Source organism: Hyla sarda, chromosome 5, assembly GCF_029499605.1.
Source record: "Hyla sarda isolate aHylSar1 chromosome 5, aHylSar1.hap1, whole genome shotgun sequence".
Taxonomy (NCBI): Eukaryota; Metazoa; Chordata; class Amphibia; order Anura; family Hylidae; genus Hyla; species Hyla sarda.
This window is the reverse complement of record NC_079193.1, coordinates 125,272,794-125,292,805: the sequence shown is the minus strand read 5'-3', so window position 1 is coordinate 125,292,805 and position 20,012 is coordinate 125,272,794. Positions and strand designations below refer to the sequence as shown.

The following is a 20,012-nucleotide window of genomic DNA, read 5'->3' as shown; positions in this document are numbered from 1 at the left end:
AAATCCAATAAATTTCTTTTTTTGCCAGCACTACAAATCTATTTGGCACATGTGGAGGGATGTAGTCTATTGGCATTATATAAATGACATTTTCCTCTTTATGTTGTAAAGTGATGAGTCTTGAGTGACAGTGGTACATAAAATTCTTCTTTATATTGCTTCGGTGCTGGTTTAGTCATTAATGTAGTTGTTGCTTGGTTCATCCCACATATTGTGTACCACACTTACAGTTGATTAGGTATATTATGTATGAAGACTGGCGGGTCAAGTGTTGTTTGAAAGGAAAAACTTCTCCTGCACGTGTAATAAAAAAAAGTGGTACTTTGGTCTTTTATTGTGAGGCAGCAGAATATATTTCTTTTTTCTGGCAGATCTTCAATGACTCAGAGTGGCTCTTCCTATGTCTCCTCAGGTGGCTTGGCGCGAACATATTACGTAGGGACGGGCTCTCCTGAAGGTTAGACCTGTTTTTTACGGCAGTATGTCTTTAAGGTAAGGGTCAGACTTTAAAAAAAAATCTTCCTAATAGCTTGGTGGCCTCCTGAATATGTGGTGATAAAATTGGTGTTAAAATTCTGAGTTGTTGTTGATTTGTCTCCTTTTCTTTACCTTTTTTTCTTTTTTCAGATTTTCCAAAGTAGAAGAATCACGGGAAAGGCACTCTTCTTGGGTAAGTATTTTTGTTTTTTGGAAGGCATTTTTCAATGAGTATTTTTCGATAGCCCTTTGCTGCAAATCGTGTTTTTAAAATTTTTGATTGTGTGATAAAAGTGGATTCATCTGTACAATTTTTTCTTACTCGCCTGAATTGGCCATAGGGCATGTTTTCCTTCTACTTATGGTAGTGACCACTCAGAAAAGGGACGGGACGATTAGAGTCCACTTGGCACATGAAACTTGAAACATGAAACTTGGCACACGTTACTTATATGTCAACAACAAACATAGGATAGGTAAATTAAACCTTACCCCCATTTGCCAGGGGCGGGGTTTTTGTTTAATGTCCAATACAAGTCTATGAGAAATATATGCTACTGCATCACTTCCAAATGGCTGGAGATATTTAGATAGTACTTGGTCACATGTTACTTATATGTCCACTTAAAATATAGGATAGTTCATTTAACCCTTAACTAACCCCATTTGTGAGAGTCAGGGTTTTTATTTAAAGTCCCATGCAAATCAATGGTAAATGTATGTTCCCACATAACTTCCGTACAGCTGGACATATTTCAATACCTGGTACACATATTACGGGTCGGGAAAGGAGGACAGGATAGGAGGTCGGGATAGGATGGGATATGAGGACGGGGTAGGAGGATGGGATATATTATATACAGGACCATGTCGAGGTAAACACCAGCTGTACAGAGGATATGTATACCATATAAGTGATTATACACAGTACCATATAGGGGTAGATACCAGCTGTACACAGGAACTGTAAACCATTTGAGTTGTTAGCCAGGTAGAGAGGTTGTTGGCCAGGTAGGTAGCTAGTTAGCTCCTTAGCTAGGTAGGTAGTGGTAGTCAGGTAGATAGGTAGGTTGTAAGCCAGGTAGGTAGCTAGCTAGCTTCTTAAGTAGGTAGACATACACATAGGTAGCAAGGTAGACTGATCTCCCCAGTAGGTAAATATACCTAAAGATAGGTTGTTAGCCAGGTAGGTAGGTAGAGGTTGTTAGACAGGTAGGTAGGTAGCTAGGTAGGTATCTTCTTAGCTAGGTAGGTAGTAGGGATCGACCGATATCGTTTATTTAGGGCCGATACCGATAATCTGTGGAGGTTAGGGCCGATAGCCGATAATTTATACCGATATTCCGGTATAAGTTATCGGCTATTTATCCCCCCGACACCGCTGCAGATCATTGATTTGCGGTGCATAGACCGTCGCCCGATTCTCTCCCCCTGCCTTTCTGGGGGTCTCAGGTCCTATCACCGCCACCACCGCACCGCTCCGCGGCCCCTACCGCCCCGCGTCTCACAACCCACCGCACCGCCCCGGCCCCATTGCCTCCCCCATCCCCGGTTTTATAATTACCTGTTCCCGGGGTCCACTCTACATCTGGCTCCGGTGGCGTCCTCCTGAGCTGTCACTGTGCGTACTGATTGTGACGTTGCGTCACTTCACTCGTCATTGCGCACAGCGTAACGTAGGACGCAGCAGGAGCCAGAATTAGCGTTGACCCCGGGAACAGGTAATTATAAAACCGGGGATGGGGGAGGCAATGGGGAGGCTGGGGCGGTGCGGTGGGGGGTGCGACGCGGTGTGGTGCGGCGGGTCGTGGGGGGGCGGTGCGGGGCATTATGGGATTATTGGCAAGGTAATACCGATACTGATAATGCCCAAAATCATGATTATCGGCCGATAATATCGGCCAAACCGATAATCGGTCGATCCCTAGTAGGTAGATAGATAGCCAGGTAGGTAAGTTTTTAGTAAGGTAAATATGTTGTTGGCCAGGTAGGTAGCTCCTTAGCTAGGTAGGTAGTCAGATCGATAGATAGATAGCCAGGCATGTAGGTTGTTAACCAGGTAGGTTGTTAACTAGGTAACTAGCTTCTTAGGTAGGTAGGTAGGTAGCAAGGTAGGTAGGTTATAAGGTAGCCAGGTAGGTAGACAACCAGGTAAGTAGCTAGGTAGGTAAGCAGCCAGGTAGGTATGTAGCTAGGTAGGTTACCAGGTAGGTAGATATCTAGGTTGTTAGGTAGCTGGGTACATAGTTAGGTAGCTAAGTAGGAGCCAAAAACAAAACTGTAATTTATTTGGCCTGCTCACCTAAGAAATGTAGTATGTAGTTTGGGCAGCTGCAGAGCCATAGGCTGTGTAAGGGTATGTGGGGAGTTGCAGTTAGTTACTAACTACAACTTCCCGCATGCACTGATACAGCCTATGGATTTGCAGCTGCCCAAACAAACTATAACTCCCAGCATGTTGCAGAATATAGTAGTATAGTATTAGTTATAGTGCAACATGCTGGGATTTGTAGTTTTGGGATGGCTGCAGAACAATAGGCTGTATCAGGGCATGCTGGGAGTTGTAGTAAGTAACTGCAACTCCCAGCATGCCTTGATATAGCCTATGGCTCTGCAGATGACTCAAAACTACAACTCCCAGCATGCTCTGTCTGATACAGTCTATGGCTCTGCAGCTGACCCAAACCAAAAATACAACTCTTAGCAGAGTTGTATTTTTGGGTCATCTTCAGAGCCATAGCTGTATTAGGCCATGCTGGGAGTTTCAGTTAGTTATGTCCAGCATGCTCTGATACAGTCTATGGCTCTATAGCTTACCCCAAACTACAACTCCCATAATGTTTTTATTATCACTTAACTAACCTTAGCATGGTGTCCAGCGATGCTAGAAACTGCCGACGTGTGCCCACAAGCCACGCCCCTTTCATGTAACCATGTCCCTCTCTTAAGCCACACCCCCAAACTTTCTGCCTTTTTTTTCTTCTGGGCTAGATGGGCCGATTTTCATATAGGGGCCTAGAGCTGCAGCTCAATCGGCCCCTATGTTAATCCGGCCCTGGGTACAGTTGCCAGAGCAACTTATGATGCCCAGTGCATTCTGTGTATAAGCTCTGTTCTGATGAACGGGACCCATGTCCAGGACTTTTTGGGCATCATCTAGTTGCATTAGCAACTGTACTGCTCAGCATAAGCTGCATTCCTCTGCACCGATATTATAATTCTAAATAAAGGCACACAAATGAAGGAAAGAAAATGTGTCTTATTTTACTCATTAAAGAGAAGAATGCTTAAGAGCTAATTTATTTATTGTGCTCATCAACTTAAAGAGAATCTGTTAACTCTATTTGCTGCTAAGAGCTGCAGACACTGTTGAATAGTTGTTAGGGTATAAAAGCAAACTGTACCTTTCCTCCAGCTGATGGTGGTTGCAGAACTTATCTCTCAGCCAAATGTCAAGGAGGCAGGGTTAAGCTGCTCAAGTGCCAAAGCCTGACTAGCTCCTTCGCTTGCCCATCCTTAAATGACGGCCCTGTACATCATTCAAGCAGGGGCTGGGATGTTAAGGCAAGGGAGGATGCATGCTAGACAGTAACACTTTAGCAGCTCAGCATTGCCTCCTTGACACTTGGAAAAATAAAGGCAATATTATAAGCTCTGCAACCACTCTCCGTCCAGGAAGGGTACAGTTTGTTTTTATACCCTTAACAGCTATTCAACAATGTCTGCAGCTCTTAGCAGCAAATACTTCTGAAATATTTCAAACTTATTAAGTATGAAAAAACAATAAGAGAACTGTGTGATTTAGAAACTGTTATATGAATGGAACACAATTTCAAAATTGTCAGATCCCTTAGTCCCTATTAGTCTCCCCCACTACCTGTGCCCATATTTTTTCTCCTTTGCTACACTGTCATATAAATCAGCTTTATTTGGTGGTCCTGGCACTCCTAATCACGCCGGGAGCGGAGATGCAGAGACATGTGGTCATGCTGCCACTGCCCTTCTCTCAGTCACTTAGGCTTAATTGACATCCTGAGTGACAGGCACTTTATGTTAAGCTAAGAACACAGGATGTTAATCAATTCTGAGGACCTGTAGGGAGGGCAGGAGCAGTATAATTAGATGTAACTGCAGCTCCTATGAGTACCTTAATGGTATTGGGACCACTGAATAACCATCAAAAAAAAGGTATGGACACAGCAATCAAATACTGTGGTACTGGGGAGGTCTAATAGGGTTCAAGGGCCTGACAGGTTTCCTTTAAGACATATATGGGTATGGATTCCCAGCATTGTTTGCCCATGCAGACAAACAAGATGGAACGGATCAGTAGTAATGTAGAAAATACTCTCCGATAGTGGGTGGTGCTACACGTATACCAGTCCAGGTAATATGAATACAAGCAGATAAAAGAATGAAATGACTGAGCCCTCACTCACAGATACCTACTTATTTTTTTATATTCAAAGATGTATATCCAAAGGGAAGGCGACAGTGAGCAGGAAGGCAGGGAGCATTTCACTAGACTACCACTAGACTCTTAGTGCTCCACACTTTCCTGCACTGGTCCTCTCCGTTTGTATATTCATCCTAGAATAAAAAAAATAAATAAGATGTCTCCTTGTATATGTTTATCTAATGAGCTCCATATGTCCCATAGTATAATACCACTGCATGCAAATTAATTACTTATGATAGTCTTGAATCAATGTAAACATTAATAAGATCAACCATGTGATTGAAAACAGATTAGTATAGACTCCAGATATGGCTTGTGGAACAATTACTGCCAAGATGCTTTTAACAATTACGAATTCAGTCCATCTTCTCCTTTTGCACTAATTTTGGAGCATCAACAAAATCTTTGCCATTGTAGAGGATAATAGTGGCTGTTCCAATGCTAGCAGTACCCCAGAACAGGACATAGGCCAAAGTCTCAGTCCACGTGTCACCTATAATAAGCAAATATTGTATATTAGTATATTTTATGCAAAGAAAAAGAAAATTTGCCTACTATTCCGTATGATAGGTATATGAACAGCCAAATATTTTGTAATAGCAAAGGATCTAAAGCTTCATTTCATTTGTAAGAGTAGACAGCAGTTAGGGAGGTGAAAATTTGATGTTGATGGACAATTTGCAATTAGAATTCTAGATTTGCATAAAGCTTTTGCAGCCTTCTCCCAGGGGTCCTTGAGGAAGTTACCAAGTTGGTAACGATATGCATGAGACATCTCATTGCAGATTTTTATTCCAACTGTACTGGGTTGCCTTTTGAATTTGGTCTGATAATTTTTATATTAGTATCTATTTATTATGGTTTAGAATTTGGCAAACTTATAAATGTATTGTTAAAAGTATCGTAGGTTTATTAAGAAATCCACTGATTATACAAAGAGCAAAATTCACACCAGGCACTACTATGTCCAAATTAGCCAGATATGTGTACGGGACGGCTCGAACTGCTGTGACCGTGCAAAAAAGGTAAAACTGCAAGGCGGAGGTGCTGACTATGAAAGTAGGATATTTAAACAGCCGTGTTGAGTAGAGAAGAAAGAAGTCGCACTCACCCCATGGAAGCAGTATAACAGTCCTTTCAGTTTATTCACACCGGCAAGTGGAACAGTTAAAAGCGGTCTTCCTCCGTACACCCTATTGGCCGGAGGAAGCGTAGGTCTGTGAAGTGAAACTAGTTGCCTGGGTGGTGTGCCCCCGCATCCTGAGAGCGGCTGCTCTCGCTCCCCACATGTGTGACCGCTTTTAACTGTTCCACTTGCCGGTGTGAATAAACTGAAAGGACTGTTATACTGCTTCCATGGGGCGAGTGCGACTTCTTTCTTCTCTACTCAACACGGCTATTTATTAAGAAATGTTTCTGGCATTTGGCATTTTAGTAATTATTTTATTTTCCTGCCAATGTCCCATTATGGGAATTATGTCTTTTGGGCAGGTTTTCAGATAGTATTACTATCCCATGTACTATGCCCATGTACATCTAATGATTTTAAGTGTTTAAAGTCTATTTTGGTCTATATGTGAATAACTAAGATGCTTTTGGACTTCACCTCATTGTTAGTGTGCACACATTTATCATTGGTTGTTTTCTGTTTGCATATATGTTTTATTTTAACATTAGCTTGCAGAATTAGTTTTTACTGAAATGTATTTTTTTTTTCCAATCTGTCATTTTTTATTTCATTATTTTTTTTTTACATTATTAGGAAGAAGTCATATTGCCTGGGTTTTTTGTAGCTATAAAATATATGCTTTACAGCTGCCCTATGGTCAGAGGAAACAACAGGCTGTTGAGGTTGACTTTAGCACCTCCTGGGGTGAAGGTTTGATCTCTTGAATCCCTTGGGTTGCAGGTTTGATCTCTATGCATCCCGAGGGTTAAAGGGTCATTCTGATGTATCTGACTGGGTGCGGCTTCTGGGTTAACAGTGCAGGTAGATTGATTCCTAAGGTTGCAGACCTAATAATTCATTATATTGTCATTATCAGTGCTCCTTAGGGCTTCTGGGTAATACCGTATATACTCGAGTATAAGCCGACCCAAGTATAAGCCGAGACCCCTAATTTCAACCCAAAATCCCAGGAAAAGTTATTGACATCATCTGTTACATCATCCCCCCTGTCATCATCCAGACCCCCGTCATTAACATCCTCATCATCATCACCGCCTGTCATCATCCAGACCCTCATCATCATCACCTGTCATCATCCCCTTGTCATCATCCCACACATCCCCCTTTCATCATCCCCTTGTCATCATCCCCACCCCCCTTCATCATCCCCACCCCCCTTCATTATCCCCTTGTCATCATCCCCACCCCCCTTAATCATCCCCTTGTAATCATCCCACACATCCCCCTTTCATCATCCCCTTGTCATCATCCCCACCCCCCTTCATCATCCCCACCCCCCTTCATTATCCCCTTGTCATCATCCCCACCCCCCTTAATCATCCCCTTGTAATCATCCCACACCCCCCCCCTTCATCATCCCCTTGTCATCATCCCCACCCCCCTTCATCATCCCACACCCCCCTTTCATCATCCTCTTGTCATCATCCCACCCCCCCTTCATCATCCTCTTGTCATCATCCGCCCTCAGTGGTCTTCAACCTGCGGACTTCCAGAGGTTTCAGAACTACAACTCCCAGCAAGCCCGGGCAGCCATCGGCTGTCCGGGCTTGCTGGGAGTTGTAGATTTGAAACCTCCGGAGGTCCGCAGGTTGAAGACCACTGCGGCCTTCGACATCATCCAGCCCATTCTCACCCCCCTTTAGTTCTGTACAGTACTCACCTCCGCTCGGCGCTGGTCCGGTGCTGCAGGGCTGTCCGGAGAGGAGGTCCTCCAGTGGGATAGTGGTTCCGGGCTGCTATCTTCACTCGGGGCGCCTCTTCTCCGCGCTTCCGGCCCGGAATAGAGGCGTTGCCTTGACAATGACGCAGAAGTACGTTGGCAATGAACGTACCTCTGCGTCGTTGTCAAGGCAACGTGACTATTCTGGGGCCGGGCCCGAAGCGCTTAGAAGAGGCCTCCCCGGTGAAGATAGCAGCCCGGAACCACTATCCCACCGGACGACCTCCTCTCCGGACAGCCCTGCAGCACCGGACCAGCACCGAGCGGAGGTGAGTACTGTACAGAACTAAAGGGGGGCGAGAGGGGGCTGGATGATGTCGAAGGCCGCAGTGGTCTTCAACCTGCGGACCTCCGGAGGTTTCAAAACTACAACTCCAGCTGGGAGTTGTAGTTTTGAAACCTTTGGAGGTCCGCAGGTTGAAGACCACTGCGGGTGGAGAGTTCACTCGAGTATAAGCCGAGGGGGGTGTTTTCAGCACGAAAAATCGTGCTGAAAAACTCGGCTTATACTCGAGTATATACGGTATGTCTTAACAGTGCAGGTATATTGATTCCTAGGGTTGCAGACCTAATAGTTCAATAAATTGTCATTACTGGGGTTCAAATCTTGATTGTTGACCCTATTTACTTCCATGGGAGAGTTTTTTAGCATGACCTGTCCAAAGTTCATTTGTGGGGAAGGGGAGAAGGTGAGCTGTGACCATCTGCTACTGTCATCGGCATGATCCTGTCATATCTATATACCTGTGTCACCTTTTACTGTAATCCTGCCTGTTGAAAAGTTTTGTGTACAGAACAGAAAGTATCAGCTTATTATTAGGCTTAGTAGCCAGTCTAAAAATAGTAACATTTTAAGATTATTATATAATCTAGATAGTAAACAAAAACATCACTAAAAAGTCTTAAATTACATTTTACCAAAATGTATAAGTTTATCCACAAGTTAGAGGATAACCAGAAGATCTGTGGGGGTCCAAGAACAGAGGACAAATGTCCTTGGACTGAAAGGAGCAGCAGGGCACGTACACAGCTGCAGGTTCATTTATGAGACTTTCAAACATTGCCGAGAATACACCTTTAACATAGAAACTTGATATAAGGGAGACACTATTTTCTCATGATAGATTTGTTTATGGGACAAAATGAGTTGAGCAAAGTAAACACATGATAGCTGACTTACCAGCCATGAGTAGACAGATAATGCACATCGAAAATGCAACCACCATAATGATTGGCAACTAAAAGTAGAAAGACAAGAAATCAATTTATTGGTTTTAATGTTCACAGTCAACAGAAATTTACTAAATAAGGATGGACACAATTTATGGGGGGGGGGGGGAGTTTGATCTTTGTTGTCTTTAGAAAGTATGTTTTAAAGTCATGTATTTTTGCTCTGGTTTTGCATACCTGCGACAAACTTATTATACTTTCACAGGGGGGGTTGATAAATTTGGAGCATGTAAGTAAAAAAAAATTTAAACACTTCAGAACATCATTTTGTATGATTCCACCTCCCCTCTGCGACTTTTTGACTAAAACCTTTTTGAATAAAAAGTTGCAGCTGCGCCAAAAATGTGCAACTTATTGAAAGGGTTTTCCAAAAGCAGTTTTTTGTAAGCCAGTTCTGGGCTGGCGTAGATTTGCTTTATTTTGGAGGGGTTTGTGACTTTTTGTGCAATTTTCGCACTTGATTAATTTGTTACCACTGCAAAGTAAGAACTTAAATTGCATTTTGAAAGATCGCTTGCAGGTTTATGCATATTGCAAAAAGGAGCAAAAAAGTGCTTAGGCCCACGTGAGACATTAAACAAAAAAAAAAACTCTAAAAGATGACGATAAATCTTCCCCATGGTGTTTTATAAAGGATAAAAAAGTACCAAATGCAAATCAAAAACTTAACTAATGGTATGTTAACAAGTAGTAGATTGAAGGGAGATCACACTACACAGGGTTTGTTTGTAGTCTAGCGTCTATGGAGACCTATGTGTTTGCATGGTTACATAATTTCATTCCACATGTACTGAACTAGTAATAACAAAATATTCTAAAGGAGGACTTTCCCTTAAAGGGGTATTCCAGGATTTTTTTCTCTTAAGCTTTTGAGCCCATGATGCCAAGTTATAATACTGTGTAATATGCTTCTATTACCTCAGTGCCCTGGTTTGTATAGTTTTCATGCAAGGGACCAATTTCCAGAAGTGCTATAGTGCATGTCTTTTTTTTTTATTGTTGTTTCATGTCATGCTGGGACAATATTTATTAAGTCACATGGTCTACAAATAAGGGAAACAGGCGCTCCATAGAGTAGTAACGTTAGCGATCCAATGCTGAGGTAATTATATGAATGAAATGCTCACCCTGGGTGGTTGTGCAACTTCATACACAACAATGATGTAGACGTGGAAATAGGTGAAGTCGTCTGCTGCCCTCCGGTAAATATCAGGCAAAGGAATAAAAAGCTTCAGAGGGAACCCGGCTCAAAGGCGCTGAACGACCACAACAGGTGAAGGATTAAAAGGATTTATTTGTCCAGAATGCAACGCGTTTCGCTGCGCATGCACAGCCTCATCAGGTATTGATGCCTGATGAAGCTGCGCATGCGCAGAGAAATGCGTTGCATTCTGGACAAATAAATACTTTTAATCCTTCACCTGTTGTGGTCGTTCAGCACCGTTGAGCCACATGGGGAGCATGGCTATACTGAAGTTGTTGGGTGGATAGCAGGGTGAAAGGGATATACTGAAGTAATGCTATCTACCCATCCACTGCAGCATAGCCATGCTCCCCTGGAGACCATGTAACCTATGAAATATTGGCCGACATTTATCATTGTCTTTAGACAGTTTTTTGTGTCTACAAAAGGCGCAAAAAAGGCGTAAGCAGGGTTTATTTGCACCTTTTTTGCAACTTTTGGTTTACACATTTCTGCTGATTTTGAGTTGCAATCCACTGATTTTGGCAATACACATAATATGGAAGGGATTTATGTTCTGCGCCTTTTGGTGAAAAGGCGCTGAAAAGGCACAAAAAAGGTGCAAAGCCACTGAAAAGTCTCTAAAACTACACCAGCCCAGACTTAGCTTAGCTTTTTGGTGTATGTGAAGCGAGAAATTTCTGAAAATGTGACCTGCACAAAATTTATCAAATGCTCTGTGACCATTTAATAAATATGGTGCTCCTACACATTTCCAGCACACAAAAAAAAGGTGTAGAAAAATGCTTCACTTACACACCTACAATGATAAATGCCGGCCATTGTCTCTAGTTGCATGAATGCTAGGAATGGTCAGAGACAGCAGTAAAATAAAAAGATTGCACTACAGCACTTCTGGGTGTGGGTCCCATGCATGAAAAAGCAGCTTCATTAGAACGTCAGAGCTCCAGCACTGTGCTAGCAACATACAGCATCTCTGAGCATGTGCTGTCTCTGGCCAATAGAGGAAGAGAGCCTGCTCATCTCTGCTTTTAGTAATATGACTTCTCAGCGGGCGCTGTAATGATCAGAGACTATTCATGCATGCAGGAGCTGTGTATCACTTTCACAGGGCCAATGCTGTGACGTTGTTCTAGAGAGGGTGGCATTACATTTTTTAAGCATCATAAAGCCACCGATTAAGCAAATAAAGGTATGGCTGCATTCAGGCCTGTCGCTACAGGACAGGCAAACCAAGCAATTGCTTGGGGCCCCGAGCTGGCTGGGGGCCCCCGAGCACAGCCAGTGCTTGCCCATCCTGCTCTTGGAGTTTGTGCTCCGGGCCCCAGGCACCCAGTCAAACAAGAGGGCCCCCAAATGTCTGACATTTTTTTTTAAATAAACTAATTTGCAGTTTTGGAGTTCTTCTCACCTCACCACAATCACGCTCCCCCCACCCCCGCTGCACTTGGTATCTTCCCTCAGCCCGGACTCTTCTCTCAGCCTTCAGCCGTCTGAGCAGGAGGAGGGGGAGGGAGGAGGAGAGAGCTGTGAGGAGAGGAGACCGCAGATGCTGTACAATATGGGGCCTGACTACAGTAGGTGTCCCTGCATGTGGATATATATATGTATAAGCATGTGTGTGTGGATATATATATGTGTGTGTGTACATTTGTGTATGTCTATGTACTGTGCCTGTGTGTGTTACTACTGTGGATGACTATATGTAAAAGTGCATGTGTGTATCTATACCAGTGTTTCCCAACCAGGGTGCCTCCAGTTGTTGCAAAACTACAACTCCCAGCATGCCCAGACAGCCAAAGGTTGTCTGGGCATGCTGGGAGTTGTAGTTTTGCAACCTCTGTAGGCCTCCTGGTTGGGCAACACTGATCTATTCTATCTGTGTGTGTATGAAGCATGTATAGTATGTACTGTGTACAGTGTGTGTGTATGATGCATCTACAGTATGTAATGTGTACAGTGTGTTGTGTGTATGATGCATGTACAGTATGCAATGTGTAAAGTATGTTGTGTGTGTATGAAGCTTCATTTACAGTATGCAATGTGTATACTGTACAGTATGTACAGTATTTGTGTGTATGATGCATGTACAGTATGTATTGTGTACAGTGTGTTGTGTGTGTATGATGCATGTACAGTATGTAATGTGTACAGTGTGTTGTGTATGATGCATGTACAGTATTTAATGTGTACAGTGTGTCTATGATGCATGTACAGTATGTAATGTGTACAGTGTGTGTATGATGCACGTACAGTATGTAATGTTTACAGTGTGCTGTGTGTATGTATGTACAGTATGTAATGTGTACAGTGTGTTGTGTGTATGATGCAGGCACAGTATGTAATGTGTACAGTGTTTTGTGTATATGATGCATGCACAGTATGTAATGTGTACAGTGTGTTGTGTGAGTGTATGATGCATGTACAGTATGTAATGTGTACAGTGTGTGTGTGTATGATGCATGTACAGTATGTAATGTGTACAGTGTGTGTGTATGATGCATGTACAGTATGTAATGTGTACAGTGTGTTGTGTGTGTATGATGCATGTACAGTATGTAATGTGTACAGTGTGTATGAAGCATGCATGTACAGTATGTAATGTGTTCAGTGTGTGTGTATGATGCATGTACAGTATGTAATGTGTAGTGTGTTGTGTGTGTGATGCATGTACAGTATGTAATGTGTACAGTGTGTGTATGATGCATGTACAGTATGTAATGTGTACAGTGTGTTGTGTGTATGATGCATGTACAGTATGTAATGTGTACAGTGTGTATGATGCATGTACAGTATGTAATGTGTACAATGTGTCTATGATGCATGTACAGTATGTAATGTGTACAGTGTGTCTATGATGCGTGCACAGTATGTGATGTGTAGTGTGTTGTGTGTGTATGTATGATGCATGCACAGTATGTAATGTGTACAGTGTGTTGTGTGTATGTATGATGCATGCACAGTATGTAATGTGTACAGTGTGTTGTGTGCGTATGATGCATGCATGCACAGTATGTAATGTGTACAGTGTGTTGTGTGCGTATGATGCATGTACAGTATGTAATGTGTACAGTGTGTGTGTGTATGATGCATGTACAGTATGTAATGTGTACAGTGTGTGTGTATGATGCATGCACAGTATGTAATGTGTACAGTGTGTGTGTGTGTGTATGATGCATGCACATTATGTAATGTGTACAGTGTGTGTGTAATGCATGTACAGTATGTAATGTGTACAGTGTGTGTGTATGATGCATGTACAGTATGTAATGTGTACAGTGTGTGTGTATGATGCATGTACAGTATGTAATGTGTACAGTGTGTTGTGTGTGTATGATGCATGTACAGCATGTAATGTGTACAGTGTGTGTATAATGCATGTACAGCATGTAATGTGTACAGTGTGTGTGTATGATGCATGTACAGCATGTAATGTGTACAGTGTGTGTATGATGCATGTACAGCATGTAATGTGTACAGTGTGTGTGTATGATGCATGTACAGCATGTAATGTGTACAGTGTGTGTGTGTGTGTGAATGATGCATGTACAGCATGTAATGTGTACATTGTGTTATGTACAGTATGTAATGTGTACAGTGTGTTGTGTGTGTATGATGCATGTACAGTATGTAATGTGTACAGTGTGTTGTGTGTGTGTACGATGCATGAACAGTATGTAATGTGTACAGTGTGTTGTGTGTACGATGCATGTACAGTATGTAATGTGTACAGTGTATTGTATGTACGATGCATGTACAGTATGTAATGTGTACAGTGTATTGTGTGTACGATGCATGTACAGTATGTAATGTGTACAGTGTGTGTGTGTATGATGCATGTACAGTATGTAATGTGTACAGTGTGTTATGTACAGTATGTAATGTGTACAGTGTATTGTGTGTGTACGATGCATGTACAGTGTGTAATGTGTACAGTGTGTTGTGTGTACGATGCATGTACAGTATGTAATGTGTACAGTGTGTTGTGTGTACGATGCATGTACAGTATGTAATGTGTACAGTGTGTTGTGTACGATGCATGTACAGTATGTAATGTGTACAGTGTGTTGTGTGTACGATGCATGTACAGTATGTAATGTGTACAGTGTGTTGTGTGTGTACGATACATGTACAGTATGTAATGTGTACAGTGTGTGTGTGTATGATGCATGTACAGTATGTAATGTGTACAGTGTGTGTATGATGCATGTACAGTATGTAATGTGTACAGTGTGTGTGTATGATGCATGTACAGTATGTAGTGTGTACAGTGTGTGTGTATGATGAATGTACAGTATGTAATGTGTACAGTGTGTGTGTAATGCATGTACAGTATGTAATGTGTACAGTGTGTGTGTGTGTGTGTGATGCATGTACAGCATGTAATGTGTACAGTGTGTTGTGTGTGTATGATGCATGTACAGTATGTAATGTGTACAGTGTGTGTGTATGATGCATGTACAGTATGTAATGTGTAGTGTGTTCTGTGTGTGTACGATGCATGTACAGTATGTAATGTGTACAGTGTGTTGTGTGTGTACGATGCATGTACAGTATGTAATGTGTACAGTGTGTGTGTGTATGATGCATGTACAGTATGTAATGTATACAGTGTGTGTGTATGATGCATGAACAGTATGTAATGTGTACAGTGTGTGTGTGTATGATGCATGTACAGTATGTAATGTGTACAGTGTGTGTGTGTATGATGCATGTACAGTATGTAATGTGTACAGTGTGTGTGTGTATGATGCATGTACAGTATGTAATGTGTACAGTGTGTTGTGTGTGTGTACGATGCATGAACAGTATGTAATGTGTACAGTGTGTTGTGTGTACGATGCATGTACAGTATGTAATGTGTACAGTGTATTGTATGTACGATGCATGTACAGTATGTAATGTGTACAGTGTATTGTGTGTACGATGCATGTACAGTATGTAATGTGTACAGTGTGTGTGTATGATGCATGTACAGTATGTAATGTGTACAGTGTGTTATGTACAGTATGTAATGTGTACAGTGTATTGTGTGTGTACGATGCATGTACAGTGTGTAATGTGTACAGTGTGTTGTGTGTACGATGCATGTACAGTATGTAATGTGTACAGTGTGTTGTGTGTACGATGCATGTACAGTATGTAATGTGTACAGTGTGTTGTGTACGATGCATGTACAGTATGTAATGTGTACAGTGTGTTGTGTGTACGATGCATGTACAGTATGTAATGTGTACAGTGTGTTGTGTGTGTACGATACATGTACAGTATGTAATGTGTACAGTGTGTGTGTGTATGATGCATGTACAGTATGTAATGTGTACAGTGTGTGTATGATGCATGTACAGTATGTAATGTGTACAGTGTGTGTGTATGATGCATGTACAGTATGTAGTGTGTACAGTGTGTGTGTATGATGCATGTACAGTATGTAATGTGTACAGTGTGTGTGTAATGCATGTACAGTATGTAATGTGTACAGTGTGTGTGTGTGTGTGTGATGCATGTACAGCATGTAATGTGTTCAGTGTGTTGTGTGTGTATGATGCATGTACAGTATGTAATGTGTACAGTGTGTGTGTGTATGATGCATGTACAGTATGTAATGTGTAGTGTGTTGTGTGTGTGTACGATGCATGTACAGTATGTAATGTGTACAGTGTGTTGTGTGTGTACGATGCATGTACAGTATGTAATGTGTACAGTGTGTGTGTGTATGATGCATGTACAGTATGTAATGTATACAGTGTGTGTGTATGATGCATGAACAGTATGTAATGTGTACAGTGTGTGTGTGTATGATGCATGTACAGTATGTAATGTGTACAGTGTGTGTGTGTATGATGCATGTACAGTATGTAATGTGTACAGTGTGTGTGTGTATGATGCATGTACAGTATGTAATGTGTACAGTGTGTTGTGTGTGTATGATGCATGTACAGTATGTACTGTGTACAGTGTGTTGTGTATGATGCATGTACAGTATGTAATGTGTACAGTGTGTTGTGTGTGTATGATGCATGTACAGTATGTAATGTGTACAGTGTGTTGTGTGTGTATGATGCATGTACAGTATGTAATGTGTACAGTGTGTTGTGTGTGTATGATGCATGTACAGTATGTAATGTGTACAGTGTGTTGTGTGTGTGATGCATGTACAGTATGTAATGTGTACAGTGTGTTGTGTGTGTGTGATGCATGTACAGTATGTAATGTGTACAGTGTGTGTGTGATGCATGTACAGTATGTAATGTGTACAGTGTGTGTGTGTGATGCATGTACAGTATGTAATGTGTACAGTGTGTGTTTATGATGCATGTACAGTATGTAATGTGTACAGTGTGTGTTTATGATGCATGTACAGTATGTAATGTGTACAGTGTATTGTGTGTGTATGATGCATGTACAGTATGTAATGTGTACAGTGTATTGTGTGTGTATGATGCATGTACAGTATGTAATGTGTACAGTGTGTTGTGTGTTTATGATGCATGTACAGTATGTAATGTGTACAGTGTGTTGTGTGTTTATGATGCATGTACAGTATGTAATGTGTACAGTGTGTTGTGTGCTTATGATGCATGTACAGTATGTAATGTGTACAGTGTGTTGTGTGTATGATGCATGTACAGTATGTTATGTGTACAATGTGTTGTGTGTGTATGATGCATGTACAGTATGTAATGTGTACAGTGTGTTGTGTGTGTATGACGCATGTACAGTATGTAATGTGTACAGTGTGTTGTGTGTGTATGACCCATGTACAGTATGTAATGTGTGCAGTGTGTGAGTGTATGATGCATGTACAGTATGTAATGTGTAAAGTGTGTGTGTATATGATGGATGTACAGTATGTAATGTGTACAGTGTGTGTGTATATGATGCATGTACAGTATGTAATGTGTACACTATGCGTGTGTATGATGTATGTACAGCATATAATGTGTACAGTGTGTTGTGTGTGTGAAGCATGCATGTACAGTATGTAATGTGTACAGTGTGTTGTGTGTGTATGATGCATGTACAGTATGTAAAGTGTACAGTGTGTGTGTATGATGCATGTACAGTATGTAATGTGTACAGTGTGTGTGTATGATGCATGTACAGTATGTAATGTGTACAGTGTGCGTGTGTGTATGATGCATGTACAGTATGTAATGTGTAGTGTGTGTGTGTATGATGCATGTACAGTATGTAATGTGTACAGTGTGTTGTGTGTGTATGATGCATGTACAGTATGTAATGTGTACAGTGTGTTGTGTGTGTATGATGCATGTACAGTATGTAATGTGTACAGTGTGTCTATGATGCATGTACAGTATGTAATGTGTACAGTGTGTCTATGATGCACGTACAGTATGTAATGTGTACAGTGTGTGTATGATGCACGTACAGTATGTAATGTGTACAGTGTGCTGTGTGTATGTATGTACAGTATGTAATGTGTACAGTGTGTTGTGTGTATGATGCATGCACAGTATGTAATGTGTACAGTGTGTTGTGTGTATGATGCATGCACAGTATGTAATGTGTACAGTGTGTTGTGTGTATGATGCATGCACAGTATGTAATGTGTACAGTGTGTTGTGTGAGTGTATGATGCATGTACAGTATGTAATGTGTGTATGATGCATGCATGAACAGTATGTAATGTGTACAATGTGTTGTGAGTGTATGATGCATGTACAGAATGTAATGTGTACAGTAACTGCATGTATGAAGCATGCATGTACAGTATGTAATGTGTTCAGTGTGTGTATGATGCATGTACAGTATGTAATGTGTTCAGTGTGTGTGTATGATGCATGTACAGTATGTAATGTGTACAGTGTGTGTGTATGATGCATGCACAGTATGTAATGTGTACAGTGTGTGTGTGTATGATGCATGCACAGTATGTAATGTGTACAGTGTGTGTGTAATGCATGTACAGTATGTAATGTGTACAGTGTGTGTGTGTGTGTATATGATGCATGTACAGTATGTAATGTGTACAGTGTGTTGTGTGTGTATGATGCATGTACAGCATGTAATGTGTACAGTGTGTGTGTATAATGCATGTACAGCATGTAATGTGTACAGTGTGTGTGTATGATGCATGTACAGCATGTCATGTGTACAGTGTGTGTGTATGATGCATGTACAGCATGTAATGTGTACAGTGTGTGTGTATGATGCATGTACAGCATGTAATGTGTACAGTGTGTGTGTGTGTATGATGCATGTACAGTATGTAATGTGTACAGTGTGTGTGTGTGTGTATGATGCATGTACAGTATGTAATGTGTACAGTGTGTTGTGTGTGTATGATGCATGTACAGTATGTAATGTGTACAGTGTGTTGTGTGTGTATGATGCATGTACAGTATGTAATGTGTACAGTGTGTGTGTGTGTGTATGATGCATGTACAGTATGTAATGTATACAGTGTGTGTGTGTGTATGATGCATGCACAGTATGTAATGTGTACAGTGTGTTGTGTGTGTATGATGCATGTACAGTATGTAATGTGTACAGTGTGTTGTGTGTGTATGATGCATGTACAGTATGTAATGTGTACAGTGTGTTGTGTGTGTATGATGCATGTACAGTATGTAATGTGTACAGTGTGTGTGTATGATGCATGTACAGTATGTAATGTGTACAGTGTGTTGTGTGTGTATGATGCATGTACAGTATGTAATGTGTACAGTGTGTGTATGATGCATGTACAGTATGTAATGTATACAGTGTGTGTGTATGATGCATGTACAGTATGTAATGTGTACAGTGTGTGTGTATGATGCATGTACAGTGTGTGAGTGTATGATGCATGTACAGTATGTAATGTGTACAGTGTGTGTGTGTATGATGCATGTACAGTATGTAATGTGTACAGTGTGTGTGTGTGTGTATGATGCATGTACAGTATGTAATGTGTACAGTATGTGTGTGTGTATGATGCATGTACAGTATGTAATGTGTACAGTATGTGTGTGTGTATGATGCATGTACAGTATGTAATGTGTACAGTGTGTTGTGTGTATGATGCATGTACAGTATGTAATGTGTACAGTGTGTTGTGTGTATGATGCATGTACAGTATGTAATGTGTACAGTGTGTTGTGTGTGTATGATGCATGTACAGTATGTAATGTGTACAGTGTGTTGTGTGTGTATGATGCATGTACAGTATGTAATGTGTACAGTGTGTTGTGTGTGTATGATGCATGTACAGTATGTAATGTGTACAGTGTGTTGTGTGTGTATGATGCATGTACAGTATGTAATGTGTACAGTGTGTTGTGTGTGTATGATGCATGTACAGTATGTAATGTGTACAGTGTGTTGTGTGTGTATGATGCATGTACAGTATGTAATGTGTACAGTGTGTTGTGTGTGTATGATGCATGTACAGTATGTAATGTGTACAGTGTGTGTGTATGATGCATGTACAGTATGTAATGTGTACAGTGTGTGTGTATGATGCATGTACAGTATGTAATGTGTACAGTGTGTGTGTATGATGCATGTACAGTATGTAATGTGTACAGTGTGTGTGTATGATGCATGTACAGTATGTAATGTGTACAGTGTGTTGTGTGTGTGTGTATGATGCATGTACAGTATGTAATGCGTACAGTGTGTTGTGTGTGTATGATGCATGTACAGTATGTAATGTGTACAGTGTGTTGTGTGTGTATGATGCATGTACAGTATGTAATGTGTACAGTGTGTTGTGTGTGTATGATGC

General features: G+C 41.3%; 1 protein-coding gene across 4 annotated transcripts in view; it reads right to left on the bottom strand.

The window, feature by feature from the left end:
* Positions 1-3,716: 3,716 nt before the first annotated feature.
* The window catches only part of SACM1L (SAC1 like phosphatidylinositide phosphatase), a 647,794-nt gene continuing 631,498 nt past the window's right edge, over positions 3,717-20,012 (bottom strand). For all 4 annotated transcript variants that reach the window (XM_056520232.1, XM_056520231.1, XM_056520230.1 and 1 more), the window contains 2 exons: positions 9,026-9,083; positions 3,717-5,429 (listed from right to left, as the gene is read on the bottom strand). In XM_056520232.1, the coding sequence (XP_056376207.1) occupies positions 5,293-5,429; positions 9,026-9,083 (195 nt within the window). In that variant the 3' untranslated portion in view covers positions 3,717-5,292. The remainder of the gene's footprint in view (positions 5,430-9,025; positions 9,084-20,012) is intronic.